Source organism: Physcomitrium patens, chromosome 10 (assembly GCF_059467195.1).
Source record: "Physcomitrium patens ecotype Gransden chromosome 10, ASM5946719v1, whole genome shotgun sequence".
NCBI lineage: Eukaryota > Viridiplantae > Streptophyta > Bryopsida > Funariales > Funariaceae > Physcomitrium > Physcomitrium patens.
Window position 1 is genome coordinate 4,927,103 of NC_143419.1, and position 14,746 is coordinate 4,941,848.

Here is a 14,746-nt window from a genome sequence, read left to right on the forward strand (position 1 = left end):
CATCGTTACTGTACTGTTGAGCGATGGAGAGGAGGGCAGCACGCGGAGCGAACGCGAGGAAGGACAACGTGGGTCCTTGAACTGGCCATGCGCGAGAGGTTGGAGGCTCTCCCAGCAACGGAAGACTCGGCGCCAGTCGCCGAAGTGTAGAGGCGATCTGGGTTCAACATTTCAAACGCAGCTCCTTCGCGGCAGAAACGGAAAACCCGAGATGTTCAGCAATGCTTCCGTTGACGAGATGAAATTTAGCATCCTATGATTACAAAAAAGTCCACATAAGCCATCATCCGAGCATCAGAGTGGCGCAGCGGAAGCGTGGTGGGCCCATAACCCACAGGTCCGAGGATCGAAACCTCGCTCTGATAACCCAGAGACAATGCTTCCCCTTTCCCATCCCTTTTTCCTTCCCGGAACACATTACTTCCAACTTCCTCTCTTTTGCTTGCACAAACCGCGCTCCAATCCTCCCCGACCAACACAGACTGGACAGATAGGTGCCTCCGAAAAACATCATTCATCATTTCAACTCCTGTCGAACAAAATTTGCAAAAAGTCGACGCTAAATGGCAATCAGCTGTACAATCAACACACCAAGACGCTTGAATTTGTCTCCCAAATGTGACAGAAACAGCAGCAGCAGCACTACGACCTGATGTTTTACTCTTTTCTGCAACGTACAACGCTGCCCTTTGTTGCACCAATCACCAACACTAACACTAACACACCTACTTCTTCTCTCATGGTGTTACATGATCTTCAATGTCCCTCAAGGTCTTCTGTAGTAGTACCTGCGTTCCGTCACACACCCCCCCACACGTCAGTCAGTCAGTCCCTCCCTCCCTCCCTCCCTCCTCATAACCCAACAATGTCAGCCCCATTTCCCCTCCAGCATCCAACCAACCAATGCCTGCCTCATTCACCCAACCAGCTTCTCAAAACCACTTTCTTACACATAGAACGGCACGTCGTAGCCCGTCGCATACTTTCGCAGCAGCCGCTCCACCGCATACCACTCGTTCTTCCCTTGCCCCCGCGACCCAATTCTTGGCACGTGCACAGACGCTGCAATCAACAATCGCATTATCGCTTGAAGGTTAGTGTTTGAGGGCATCAGTTTATGACATAGACGCTATGAGGCTCGTTTGAGGCTCACTAATACGGTTTGAACGTATCCGAAGTGGGTAGTGGAGCTACGTTCCTGAAGGTGATTCACGTTCACATGCGATACTGTGAATGTTTGCAGGTTTCAGTGACCCATCATTCTGTTTAAGAGCTGAAATGATCGAACAATTGTTTTCCCAATCATTAATGTTATAATTAGAAAATGCTCGTTAATGTACCAGAGCGCGCCTTGGCGGCGGTAACAACTTTGCGAAGGCACGTTTCGAAGGCTGAGATGGAGATGTCACTGCGAGGGACCTTCCTTCTGCGGCTGTAAGTTTGAATTACTGCTACTCCAACAAATCTCCTATCTCCTGCAACGGCAAAAGCAGTTCTATCAATATAAAATCCTGGATATCATCGAGGGCTTTCTTTCTGACACCATGCATAGCTTCATCAATACAGGTTTCCATATCGGCGTTTCCCGAGCTGTAAGCACTCAAGATGAGAAGTGTTCGACGGCGAGGTTGCAGAAAGAGGGTGCACACCAGGTAAAGGAACTAGATGAAAATCACCAAGGTGCAAATCCTCAGCTTCATGAGCTGCTTCATAAGCTTCTGGAATCTTGAAGGAAAGCTTTGCAACAGCATTAAACATTCCTCCACTACCCCACACTCCAGAGTCATCGACGAATCTGGCCACACGACCAAAACACATGGTCAGACAAATGTCCCAACTGTATTCAATGCCATGCTAAAGTTATACCAAGACATATAAAAGTACAAGTATAGATGAACAAAAATATAGTACTTGAGAGAAACAAAAGTCTAAAATAGCGCAGGATAGGTCATCACTAAGGAAAGAGAAAATGTGATATAAATTAGTTGGATAAAAAAGTGAGCACGAAAGTGATATGAAGTATACGATAATATGATGCAGGGTTCGTCTGGGCGCGTTGTCACAGGAACTGTGCAATCGCCAATCACAAAATGAACATCGCTGCCCACGTTGTCACTTGAAAGAGCTGGCTGAAGTCCTGCACCAGGATCGTCAATGGCTAATGTATGATATCCAAGTGATTTCCATTTTGCGTGTTTCTTATCTTCTGCTTTCTGCCTCTTCTGAGCCCTGGAGTTGTCCTTGTCTGCATCGTCACTCAAATAAGAAGCTTTTACTTTGCGTGTTCGCCGAGTGCTAGGTTCATCTCCATTACTTGCATTCGCATGCACAGCCCAAGATTCCAGCAGTGCTTTATCAGCCGGCTGCAAAAGCCCACATATCTCTTAAGACACCTCTCATCTTAATACAGTAACTGTGGTACAATAAATTTGGGATACATGTGCATTTGTTGTAGGCTAGAATCCACGACGATCGACAAAATCATAGAAGTACCAAATAAACCCTGATTAGAATGAGCGAAAAGCATCATAAAGTAAAGCTGAAAGATAACTGAATGAATTAGCTCTCTCGATATCAGTATTCTGAGGAACCGCAAATATACGTACGAGGGCAAAAAGAACCAAGATACATTTGTACCCAAGTCAAGCCAGCATCCTTCACAATTTCTCACCTTCGCAAAGTCCTTGCCTTCATAATTGTAAAAGTTTTCAGCGCCATCGTCTTGGGCATCTAATGTAACGAGTTCGACATTGCCGAATTCAGTGGCATTTGACAAGCCAGGGCCTGCTTTGCCACGCTGGTTCAACGCAGCTTCCACAATTCTTTCCAGCTCTGAGCTACGACCAACCTCAGTATCTTGGGTAGCATCGGACGAGTGAAGCGTATTAATCCCAAACATTATCATGGATCTCAAGTCTGTCGAGACGGCACTTGCAGGACCATGAGTTTCCAAATCCGCATCGTCCCGCCCAATCACATTGCAAGTGAGCTCTAGTTTCTTTTTTGCCCTCCTCATTATCACCTGTATTAGGAGATAAGCAAGCAACAATCCAAGCGTCAAAGGCATGAAACGCACCATCACAATCCAATCCAAAACAAAACATTGTCACAAGATTCAGAAAAGTTGGAGCCGATACTTCAGATCTTAATACTCAAAATTACAATAGTAGAGGAAATTTGAAAAATATTTCAACAGTGCTGGTATGAATATTTTTTCACAATTTTGGGAACAGTTTAATAGCAATTATTCATGGCAACCACGTCCCACTTTTCATTAGGAACGCTGTAAACACGCTCTCAGCAAATAAAACAGTCGCATATGCAATCTCTTGCTATTTCCTGATTCATATTTGATTCGAATTCCTAATTAGTGAAACACTGACCTCGTCAATTGTGTGACGTGTAATAAGATTAATAGCCAATACAGGTGATATCTGCCCTATTCTATGTGCTCGTTGCAACGCCTGCTTGTCAGCTTGAGGGTTCCAGTCTTGCTCGTAAAAGATAACCTATGCCATGGTGTCACACTCAGCCAAAAATTAGGCCTTCACACATGTGACATTGACTAGCTTGGTGTGAAAGGTCGATAAGCTTAAAGATTGAACACATTATCCGAAGCTATATTTGGTGTCCTCTTAAACCTATGGAAACCTGTACAAAAGAGACTAGTGAGTGCAAATAATACTTATTTCTCACAGCAGGTCGATTAGCATCTGTGCATCTGATTCCCAGAGACAACTCCCAAACATTATCAACCTGAATTTGTCACTTAGTTCTCTCCGAAGCATTGTTAACATGGAAAGAAGTCTGTACAGCTTCGCTGTTGCTCTAAAGAGATCCGAGAGTTCTTCGACTGTGCTTTCCAAACTGAACGCATGCCAAAACCTTAAGGCTGAGAGAATGCTTACAGTGTCTGCACCGATGAGGTTCAAGCCAACACCTCCTGCACGGGTAGTGAGCAGAAACACAAATGCGCTGCCAGACTTGGCATCACCACCACATTTCGAGTGACCTGCGCTAAAGCTGTGAACAGCGTTAAACCGCTCCTCTGCACGAACTGAACCATCAAGGCGTTCATACGAATAGCTCCGATACTCCAGGTAGTCCTGAGTTTAGTGTAATCAAATTTCAAGATAACTTAGTACGAATTGGTACAATCGTAATGAAAGTCACGAAGAAGGCCCAGCCTGAAAAGTTCTGCAGCGAATGTTCGCGTTCCAAGTGTCCAATTCCAGTTAAAGTTAAAGTTACCTTCTGGCCTCACAAATTTCAGTTCTCTATTGTTTGACACACGATGTTCATGCAAGACTGGGCTGATTATGCCAGTGGTGGTTGATCAGACCTGAAGTATGTCCAGCGTGCGGGTCATTTGAGCAAAAATAAGAACACGATGACCACTAGCATGCAGCTTTTTCAGGATCACATCGAGCATCTTCAGCTTTCCACTAGCCTGATCCAATTTTGAGTCCACCATCCATTGCAAGATTCAGTTCTTAGTGAAACATACTATGGGCTATTTTTCGAAACAAGGTGTTAATAAGAATTTACAAGGTATTTGAATAAAATAAGCCATATTTCATCAACTTGAATACATCTGAAATCAGTCAAGCAAAATGTATCAAAGGATTCAGAATTAGCGGGATATGGTACTCCCAATCTATGCAGATATGGGGAAGAAATGATACCTCAACAATGTGCTCACCCTCTTGAAATGGTTCTGGTTCGATCCCATCAAAGAGATAGGGATGGCTGCAAGCTTTTCTTAACTGGATAACCTGGACAATCCAACTTCTATCCGTAAGAACATGACATCTATAATATGTGATTTAAATGACATAAGGTCTCCACATTTCTACTAAAAGAAACTTCGTCAATCTCAAATACTCACAATATTCTGCAGTGACGTTGCTGTTCCAGGACTGTCACCGATAATCTTTGGAGATTCCTTCTTCAATACTGAGACGTACACTTGCTTCTGAATATTAGCCATAGGAGAAAATCTGTCCACCACAAGAAGACAAGTGAGGGATAAGCATTTCGTATCGAAAGACTACTAAGTTTTCAAATGGTGTAAACCATGAGACGAGATCAAGTCGGACATCTAAATATAAATTACTCCAAAAACATTCCAAGGGTCCTTCAATTTACTTGCATTAGCGAACCAAAGACCCTTCCCTAAGATTCACGTCATCTTATCAAATTTCATCCTTAACAAATGAAAAGGTACTGTAAATTGAAGTGGAATTCGGAGTGTACTCACATGGTAACTTCAGTAAGAGGGGGAAGAACAAGAGCCTTTGAGTGAACAAGAGCAGCTTTTGTACGTCTCAGCATAAAAACTTTGACAGTTTCCCGTAGAATTGTCAGAATTGAGTCTTCCTTATCAACAATTTTGTCTCCATCTGTCATATCGAAACATGGAAAGAAAATTCAAATAGTGCACAAACAAAAACAAGAGGGTAATGTAGCAAATTTTCTGCAAGTTACGAGACAAATAAAATATGTGGACTCCTCACCTTTATGTGTAGCAGCGGCAGCTGGCCCGAAAGCATCAAGAAACTCTTCTACATTGGTAAAGATTAAAGGCATGCAAAAGTGTAGCAATGCCCAAAGTTCTGAAAGGTTGTTTTGCACTGGGGTTCCGGTGAGCAGCAAGCGTCGGGGTAACATATACTGCTCGTCAAGGGTTTTGAAAAGCACCTGCACATTTTTATCATCAAGTGCTGGAATCATAAGTAAATTGTAGAGTACATAGCAGAACTTCTTCAACGCGCTTCATCTGGATGTGCATTAGCCGCTTTGTATCGAGTGAAGGAACAAGAGATAGACCCTAAAACAAATTCCAATTCAACTTCCACAAATGTATCCACATCATCCAGTCTCAAAAATCAAAATGGCAGAAGTTAAGGTAAAAGGTAATTTTAAGTTTCAGAACTTGGAATTCTACATTGAGAATGAAAACCAAGCTTAACAATTGAAGGTAAAGTAATTTTGTCAGAAAAAAATGTACAAGACGTCTTTTGCAAGTACAAATGGAAATCATACACTGTCAGCATTTTTAAGGCGTTGAGCTTCATCAATAATAGCATAACTCCAGCGTATACGGCTTAAGAATGATACATCAGCCATCGCAAGCTCATAAGTCGATAGAAGTACATCAAACGGCAAATCTGGATTTGTCTGCAAGGGCTCCAAAAAGCAGATATCATTGTGAGTGAAAATGGAAGTGTTCACAACCGAAGGTGACCCAATGTACATTTTGAAACAGATCCTTCCATACTGAAAGATAGACCATCCACAAATTCAACATTACAATAAAAGTCGAACCATCACTGAAAGGTTGCATGGAGAGGATCTCAGAACAACTAACATCAAAAAGTAGCTATGCGAACCACACATAATTGTAAAGCAGAAGGATGAATCAGACCAGCATCTGGCCAAGTTGTCCGATTGAACAGCTTAAGAAGCTGTCATCAGATTAGAACTACATACTTTCAGTGAACAATTCCTCGTGAAAAATGATGTAAATTAGGACCGTATTAAATCCTACCCGAGCAGACGGGGCCTGCTTATTAACGTGCTCGCTGATACTTCTGCGTAACTCTTCTCTCTCTCCTTTGTTTCCAACATACCGCAATACCCTCAACTTTGGCGCAAATCTTGCCATCTCCAGAGCCCATCCTTCTGTTACGCTCAATGGGCATATCACCACTGCCAGAATAGTGCCAATTATAAAATCCACTTCAGTTTTCGGTATTGAATATGAAATGATGAGGCTGGTTCTTCAGAACTGTATAGATGATTAAAAATAAAGTAATCCTTCAAGAAAAACAATGCCATCAAGAAAAATTGGCCACTTCACAGATGGAAACATTCAGAATAAATTCAATTGCCCATACTCACTGATTCATTTATAAAATCCGTAAACTAATACCGTTACAGCTCAATTTTACCTTTGCGGAAGCCTACAGGAGCTTAGGAAATAAAATCAATACATGATACTGTTCTGATGCAGGTGGAACCAGAAGACGCATCAATAAGACAAAACAATGTTGCAGGTCAAAATAGTAAAAGGAAACTTACAAAATGGGCCTTTGCAAGAGCGTGCGAATTTCAAGTACGCAAGCAACACAATGGACTGCAGCGTCTTCCCTAATCCCATCTGAAATACACAATATCAAACTGGAATTTCATTTGTTCAAATGAATAGGATTCTACTAAGACCGAAGACAGAAAGTTGACACCTCAAGCCTTAAACCCTGTCGAGCAACTGAAAGCGAAGACAATTCCTCATTAAAGTTCGCATTCATTCTCTCATGCCTGTCACAAAACACATCCAATAAGTGACCGAAACAATCAGAGCAATATCACTACTTGAGCTGAGAGGAAATTAACACTTTAACCTCGCACACGAAGTATCTAACTGCACCCTAGCATACTCTCAAAGTTCGAGAAGGCGCACCTCATCACCTGCAGATTATCAGTCGACAACATGTCATTAGAATCCTTCAAGTTGCACATCCACGACACTGGTCAAGGATGGCACTGTAATGAAGATCAAAAAACACATATAAAACTTCCACAGTACGACCCACAAACATGTAGATTTTCTATCAAATTCTCAGTCGATTGTCACATTGCAGAAAAACCTACGTTCCAAAAGATAGCCGATTAACGAATAGTAATATCTCTCGTCGAATTCCATAAACAGACGTTTTCCCATCGGGAAACACCACATTAAATTCTGCTTTATCACTTTTCGTGATCGCTTGCCCAAAAAATAAAATCGACGAGATTTGAGTTTAGAAATTCACCCAGAATGACATTGACGCCAAGCACGTAACGGCCAATGAGCCATGACACCCCCTCAGCTTGATGGGGCTTCAGCTCCGCAGTAATACCCCAATTCTTGCACTGGGCCAACACGTCGCCAGCATCACACACTCCTCTTCCATCAAACCTCGTCACCACTCCCACAGCCTCTTGGATGTGCTTCAACGCCTCCATCTCGATCAACTCTATTGCCACAACACACCCTTCCCCAGCAATCTTCCTCTCACACACACTTCACGTTTCACATGGAAAGGACGCAGCCTCTCAAAAACAAAGACACGAACAACTCCGCGGCTTCCTCAACAAGCCATGCACGAGTTGCATCATCGAGGACTTTCATGAATACGGACACGACATTCCTGCTCTTCCTTCCTACGAGAATTACACCTACTCCCCACCTTTTCCTGCCCTGTGGAACAGCGTGTACAACTGTTCCATAGCTCCAACGGTGAATACAGCTTTCGAATTCCGCTCATGGTCTGAAAACAGACAACCCAGTCGCTGCGAAGAAATTTTGAATTGTGGGTCATTTGGGATGGTGATCACACAGTGTGCGAAGTGTTGCTGAAGCCATTGACGCGCGCCATTCTCGACGAGGATTGTTTGTGAAGCTTCAAATCAGTCGCAACACTCTGCCGCCATAATATAGAAACGCGCTCTCCGAACACGGGAACATCAGCCATCCGTTGGTGATATCATTCGTCTATTTCTCATCCACGGTCGCTGGCTCAGGAACCTGTAACCGTGTGATTGGGGTTGCACGCGGTTGTAGGTGTGCCAACTTAGAAGCCATTCTTTTTATTTGAATAGTGTGGGAAGTTAGGATCCTATTCGATTCAAAAACAGGTTCTGAATGGGTTTCCTTTAAAGCAATTAAGTGGTGTGTCTAATCTTCCAATGACTTAGAACTTTACTAAAACTAGTAATAAATAGGGTGTGTTTTTTTTATCAATGGAATAATTAATTATAGAGACTTATTTTTTAGGGTAAAATATCTTAGGTGCTTTTGATGTGTTGGGAGTTAATGGAATATCAAGTTCTTAGAAAAATAAAGTCCCTAGTTCTAATTAGATTCAACAATGTGAGTAGACGAGGGTTCAACAATTAGAGCTATTTAGTATTTGAGGGTTGTTTTACACCCCATGAAACAAACATAAAAATAAATAAGTCTATAAATATTTATCAATTTCGTTTTTTTTAATACTATTGATTTAATTGTTGAATTCATCTCTGAACTAAATATAAAATTCTATATATGTGAAATTAATTACATTTGAATTGAATTTGATAGTTAGGAATAAAAAAGTGTAATTTTTGAATTGGTTTAGCAAAATCATAAAAAATTTAAATTGATAAAACATAATTAACAGTTCAAAGATTTTATTGAAAAGGTTTGTATGAAATCATTATATTTTCAATAAAGACTTATTTTTATTTGGTACTACACCTAAATAACAAAGCATCCAAAACATGAGAAATTCAAACAAAAAGGATCAAATCAAACTTGTACAGCATCCACCTTTTTCTTTTTTCCTTTTTAATTTCCCCCCTATTTTGCATTAAAACAAAATAAAACAAAAAGAAATACAAATAAACAATGCATTGCTGCAAATATGTTTGTTACAAGGATTTTTATTAGTGTCTTAAAGACTCTCTTGATAATATGAACTTTATGTGAACTATAAACTAGTGGATTGTCTTCCGTATGAAATGAAGTGTTGAAACAAAAGTTAAGATGTAAATTTTATTACTTGTAAAATATGGAACTGAAAATTGCATTTAGATCTATTTTTGAATGGCAATCTAATATATTATTACAATCAGGTATTCATAAGCCCATTGTTTTGAGCTTCAAATGTGAACATTATTTTCCAAACCTAAAGGTTGTTCACAATTTGTTGTAGTATTGGGTGTTACAGATGATGCAATCAGCTCATTCTCATCAAATTGCAGTAAAGTAGCATCAATTGGTACCAGGCGTTCTTTTACAGCTTGAGCTTGTAGCATTCTCATTCCTTTTGACCTCACATTCAAAACATCAATTTCACATATTGAATTTTACATTTCTCTTATTGAAATCCATTTATTTTTCTGGAGTCATGGTGTGTGAATTAAATGCATTTCATCAACGCATATGAAACATTCTGTTTTACCAGAGGTAATCAATCACAAAAAAATGAAATATAACACCATATAACAAATGCAACCGTTATTTTAATCAGATTTGAGTAATGTTTTCAAACTGTTGAAAAGTGTATATACATTTCTGTTTTATTTATTTTTATTATAATAATACCTTCAAATTGGGTTCTCTCCATTTCCTTTATGGTTTTTGAAACTTCTTCCCGTGCTAATTCTACAGCTTCATCTCCTCCATTTGCCCTACCACAGTTATTGCATAGTTTACATTTTTATTTTTTGTATCACTAGCATAGCTGCATATATATATATATATATATATATATGCAGTAATTAGCTTTTAGCACATGAGGGATGTGTAAGCATACCAAGCATTAGCATAGATTTGTTCAGTCCAGAACACTGGAGAATGGTCTAAATGCTTTAAACCTGGTAGCATTGAGATTAAAGTCTGTGAACATTCAAATATAAAATGATTTAATATTTGTACTATATCAAATGCAAACAATGCATAATTTTTATTTTTATGTTTAAAGTGCAATGGAACTAGGTTTATGCTAAAAAAACATTTGTAAAGTGGAACAATGTTTTTGAAACTGTACCCTTCGATAGTTTGAAATACTTCTAACACATGGATTTCCAGAAAGATACAAACAAGATAGAAAAGGCAATGTCTTTAATACTTCTAATACATATTCTCCATCCTCTAGTTTGTTGTGTGACAAGTCTAGTACCCTGGTTTACGTATATTGAGTTTGTTCCACAAACGGCTTAAACATATGGTAATAATAATAATAATAATAATATTAATAATGTATCATCATTATGTGTATGTGTATATATAACATTTATTTTATTATAAAAATTACATAGTGATTAGCTGTTTTGAACACCGATTAAGATAAGTGTTCACATATCAATAATTTTTTATTTTTATTTTCATCTTTATTATTTTTTAGAGCCACATAAATATCATTAATATATATACATATATATATATATATATATATTTGTGATTATAACAACCTAATGTTATTGCATTCTTTGAGATGATGTATTGATTCATTTGTCTTGAGATGATTGTTTGCAACATTTAAAGATGTTAACTTTGGACAGCATGATAAATTTTCTAGCTTGGCCAATGCATTGTCACTACAATTTCACATCTTCACAGTATATCATAATTATTATCCAAAATTATCAACAATCCAAAGTATTCATATTTTTATTGAAGGGCATAATAATAAAAATTTAATGTGTGTTTTGAGATCAATTTAAACGAACACATATTTATTTAAATTAATATTCTTTAACATCAAAATTTTTAATATGTATATATATATATATATATATATATATATGTATAGTGTAATAATTTTATATAGCATAATATCTTTCGATTTTAATGTGTGAGTTTAAGCATTCAAAAACAAGTACTGATATAATAAAACGAATTCAAACTGAAACCTGAGGTCAATCGAATCAAGCATCTTTAAATCATTTAAATGCTCAATCTTTTTGATGTTGTTTTTATGAGCGACTCTGTTCATATATCGAAATGTATGCAAAATGTTCAAAAATCAACTTATCTTATCAATTTATAAATTCAAGTAACACAAAGTTTAAAAATTCACTATTATACCAAGTTAAAATCTGATGTGCGTTTTCCAATATAAAAGTTTGTAAAATGTTTAATTTTATATATATAATGAAAAAATAGTTGAACATTTATTTACATACAAAGTACGTAGCTTTGTCATGTGCTGCAAGCCTGTGAGGCTTTCAATGCAGTTACACTCAAGGTATGCAATTTTCACTTCCTGAAATCAAATCAATGATGATCGTGTATAATTATTATATTTTGATACCGATAAATAGGGTTGATTATCATAATAAAGTTATATTGATTCTAATAAAATATCATTCTTGATTATTAGTTTTCAAGACTAAATATACATGAAATGGAAATAAAGTACCCCCCCCCTAAAACAAACAAAAAAAAAATAAAAAATAAAAAATAAACTTATGCTGAATATAACTGTGAAGAAATATCAAACAATGCAATTAAAGAAATGCATAGCATCGTAAATAGATTTGTATTTTCATATCATGAAACAAAAAAATTCTTATATTTATAATTTTTGATTCTTAAATTTGTTAAAACTGTCTGTAATCATACTGAGTTTTTAAAATCCATGAAAACGATCTTACAGTATATTCTTCCAAATTCTCAATTGCCGAGAATCCTTGATTTTGCAAATAAAGTTTATCATTTAAATGTGGACTATGATACTGTTTATACTTTTTACATTGCTCTTGGAGCCAAACTTTGGACATTATTGCGGCCATTTTATGATTTCATTTTGAATTAAAAACACTGCTGAGCCACGTGTTAGGTTTTTTTAATCTGTAATATTTATCAAATATTAAAAAACAAACCGAGTAAATTTTCAATTAAACTTGACCTCATAATGTACTCTGATTTTTATCACAACAGTTTTCGTCCTTTTTATTATTATTTTCAAAAATGGCGATTTAAAAATATAGTTTTTAAAACAAAAGAATAATGATTGAACTCAAAGTGATTTTTAATATTAAAATTTGAATCAAATGAATATTATTAACCTCATTCAATCAATAACTGGTATTCAATCAATACCATTTAATAACCTCATTTAATCAATAACTTTTGTGGACAAATATACAAACACAATTTTTTTTTTATAAGTATATATATATATATATATATATATACATATATGACAACTTGGGTATAATATAAGGAAGCAAAGAAGCCTTTTGATTGGTTGTAAAGAAGGGAACACAAGAAATTTGAGAAATATAAGAACCAAAGAATATAAAAATAAGTAAACATGGAATCAAGAAACATGGTCACCAAAGAACATGGGGATTAAGACACTAGGAAATAAGGAACCATAGAACATGGGAATATAGGAACAAAAAAGTGTAAATGAACAAGAGAATGGATGCATGTGATACACATTGCAATGCCCAATAACACAGGTTTCTACTATTGTAAAATAGAATTGATGTCCAATGAAAACACCAAAAATTGTTTCAAAATCACTAAAACTTGTTCCAAAATCACCAAAATATACATGCTCTTTTACAATGTAAAAAAATATATATGTTGTTTTTCTATGTATGTTGTCTTTTCATATATATATATATATATATATATATATTTTTTTTTATTTTTTTACGATGCACCTCTTCAAATATTAACTATTTTAGTTGTTGAAAGAAATAAGAATTGTAAATGCTAATAGCACTAAATTAGTGTTAATAGTTTCATTATGAATATTTTAATTTAATTTCTTCTTTTTTGATAACGTTTTGATAAGAGTAATTTACGTTTGACTTGCTTAATTAAAATGTTACAACTTTTTTGTAGTTGTGTGTGTTTTTTTCCCTCTAGTATATGTGTCTAAATAAAAAAATAGACATACTAAAAAATTCAGACACAAATATTTCACATTATTTATTGTTTTAGATGATAGAATGTTGTGCATTTTTATTTATGTTTGTGAGATATTATCCTGTAATCATTTTTTATTTTTTTATTTTATTTTTTTAATGCACATATTCATGTACAGTTAATTTTTACCAGTAAAAAACTAGATCACATGGTAAAGTAGTTCTATAATGACAATAAAGCAGTGGAAATAAGAATGAATAGAATGCAATGAAGTGATGGTGGATGCAATTTTGCATTTAAGAAGATATTATAGCACTATTACGTGGATATAAAACAGTTGATTTGAAAATATGCACACAAGAGTTATGTATGGGGGGGTGTGTATATAAATATATATAATATGTAAATAAGTATGTAAATATCCCAAAACCCTAAGCCCTAAACCCTTAAAATAATAATAATAATAATGCATGAAGAAAAACTTGAAAATTCAATTATTGTAAATCAATTAAAAAAGCTCAGGACAATCTTTTTCATGAAAATTTCATACATGACTATATATATATAAACAAAATAATATTAAATATTGTGCAACATTTCTCCTACTACATAGACAAGATTCATTGGTGCTACAATCTCTGCTTGCAACAGTTAAAATGTATATATTTCTGTACATTTTGAAGCCCGTTTAGTCAATTTAGCTGATTCTTCTTTATTACCATCATCCTCCTTTTGCATTCTGCGCTGAAGCTTTTGTTTTTTTTGTTTATTCGAGGACGACATTAGAAACGGAGAGAAAACAATAGACGGAATAGCTGCTGCTGATGAAGAAAAAGAAGCAATTTATGTTTTCTGTGGTGTTTGTTTGTTTGTTTGTAGGCTGTTTGGCTGTGTACCTTAAGCATTGATCGAGAGAGCAGACCCCCCCCCCCTTCCTTCACTTACCCTAACACACACACTCATTCATATATATATATATATATATATATATATATGTTCTTCTATTGCTTTGTTATATATATATATATATATAGTTTTTCTATTGCTATTGCTATCCTTGCTTGCTTCGCCATCCCCTCGCTTTTGCTTTCTTTTGGGCATTGTTACAGATGGGCATGTACCCAGATGGCGAGGCTGGTTTGTGAGGTCACAGCGTTGCAGTTGTGAGAGAAATGTGGCATAACGTTCGGAATTCTTTCAGCTCCAACTGCCACTTTCGAGGGATAACACACGGATTCGGTGCGATGAAGGACGTGATGTTTTACATCACCATGAGGATCTAGACGTGAGATGTTATATGGCACGTCTTGTTTACTTGAGGGAAGCGTCGACGTC

At 36.6% G+C, this 14,746-nt stretch overlaps 3 protein-coding genes across 9 annotated transcripts; all 3 read right to left on the reverse strand.

Moving 5' to 3' along the window:
- Window positions 1–495: 495 nt before the first annotated feature.
- Window positions 496–7,245, reverse strand: LOC112288103 (putative helicase CHR10). 2 transcript variants are annotated; one of them, XM_024531962.3, is made up of 16 exons: window positions 7,084–7,245; window positions 6,551–6,711; window positions 6,046–6,180; window positions 5,517–5,700; window positions 5,261–5,402; window positions 4,889–5,000; window positions 4,686–4,775; window positions 4,343–4,450; window positions 3,909–4,106; window positions 3,384–3,509; window positions 2,672–3,022; window positions 2,026–2,363; window positions 1,650–1,795; window positions 1,341–1,475; window positions 951–1,062; window positions 496–788 (listed from the first exon to the last, which is right to left on the reverse strand). In XM_024531962.3, exons 1-16 carry the CDS (start codon window positions 7,160–7,162, stop codon window positions 767–769), a joined length of 2,439 nt encoding a protein of 812 aa, XP_024387730.2. In that variant the 5' UTR covers window positions 7,163–7,245; the 3' UTR covers window positions 496–766. The 2 variants fall into 2 exon arrangements, with proteins under 2 accessions (XP_024387730.2, XP_090109646.1); XM_090253520.1 differs by lacking the exon at window positions 496–788 and having other exon boundaries at window positions 947–1,062; window positions 7,084–7,162.
- On the reverse strand, window positions 7,084–8,494 carry LOC149988225 (uncharacterized). 4 transcript variants are annotated; one of them, XM_090253522.1, is made up of 4 exons: window positions 8,232–8,494; window positions 7,815–8,036; window positions 7,463–7,545; window positions 7,084–7,162 (listed from the first exon to the last, which is right to left on the reverse strand). In XM_090253522.1, the coding sequence occupies exons 1-3, from the start codon at window positions 8,269–8,271 to the stop codon at window positions 7,499–7,501; spliced, it is 309 nt and encodes a 102-aa protein (XP_090109648.1). In that variant the 5' UTR covers window positions 8,272–8,494; the 3' UTR covers window positions 7,084–7,162; window positions 7,463–7,498. The 4 variants fall into 4 exon arrangements, with proteins under 4 accessions (XP_090109648.1, XP_090109649.1, XP_090109650.1 ...); XM_090253523.1 differs by having other exon boundaries at window positions 7,463–7,506; window positions 8,232–8,492; XM_090253524.1 differs by lacking the exon at window positions 7,084–7,162 and adding an exon at window positions 7,236–7,320 and having other exon boundaries at window positions 7,463–7,506; window positions 8,232–8,492.
- Window positions 8,495–9,418: 924 nt separating this feature from the next.
- On the reverse strand, window positions 9,419–13,032 carry LOC112287511 (uncharacterized). Of its 3 annotated transcripts, none has more exons than XM_090253528.1 (9): window positions 12,632–13,032; window positions 12,184–12,349; window positions 11,713–11,792; window positions 11,440–11,514; window positions 10,999–11,124; window positions 10,575–10,707; window positions 10,341–10,423; window positions 10,130–10,215; window positions 9,419–9,848 (listed from the first exon to the last, which is right to left on the reverse strand). In XM_090253528.1, exons 2-9 carry the CDS (start codon window positions 12,319–12,321, stop codon window positions 9,685–9,687), a joined length of 885 nt encoding a protein of 294 aa, XP_090109654.1. In that variant the 5' UTR covers window positions 12,322–12,349; window positions 12,632–13,032; the 3' UTR covers window positions 9,419–9,684. The 3 variants fall into 3 exon arrangements, with proteins under 3 accessions (XP_090109654.1, XP_073392653.1, XP_090109653.1); XM_073536552.2 differs by having other exon boundaries at window positions 12,598–13,032; XM_090253527.1 differs by having other exon boundaries at window positions 12,184–12,379; window positions 12,598–13,031.
- Window positions 13,033–14,746: the final 1,714 nt, after the last annotated feature.

Coding starts and splice junctions, on each gene's coding strand:
- LOC112288103 (XM_024531962.3), bottom strand. CDS start 7,162: ATGGGATTAGGGAAGACGCTGCAGTCCATTGTGTTGCTTGCGTACTTG. Junction 6,712..7,083: donor CTCTTGCAAAGGCCCATTTT/GTAAGTTTCCTT, acceptor CTATTCTGGCAG/TGGTGATATGCCCATTGAGC. Junction 5,701..6,045: donor GCCTTAAAAATGCTGACAGT/GTATGATTTCCA, acceptor AAAAATGTGCAG/GTGCTTTTCAAAACCCTTGA.
- LOC149988225 (XM_090253521.1), bottom strand. CDS start 8,271: ATGGAACAGTTGTACACGCTGTTCCACAGGGCAGGAAAAG. Junction 8,037..8,231: donor GTTCCACAGGGCAGGAAAAG/GTGGGGAGTAGG, acceptor TTGCTGGGGAAG/GGTGTGTTGTGGCAATAGAG.
- LOC112287511 (XM_090253528.1), bottom strand. CDS start 12,321: ATGGCCGCAATAATGTCCAAAGTTTGGCTCCAAGAGCAATGTAAAAAG. Junction 10,216..10,340: donor CAAATCTATGCTAATGCTTG/GTATGCTTACAC, acceptor TAACTGTGGTAG/GGCAAATGGAGGAGATGAAG. Junction 9,849..10,129: donor GGAGAGAACCCAATTTGAAG/GTATTATTATAA, acceptor TGAGGTCAAAAG/GAATGAGAATGCTACAAGCT.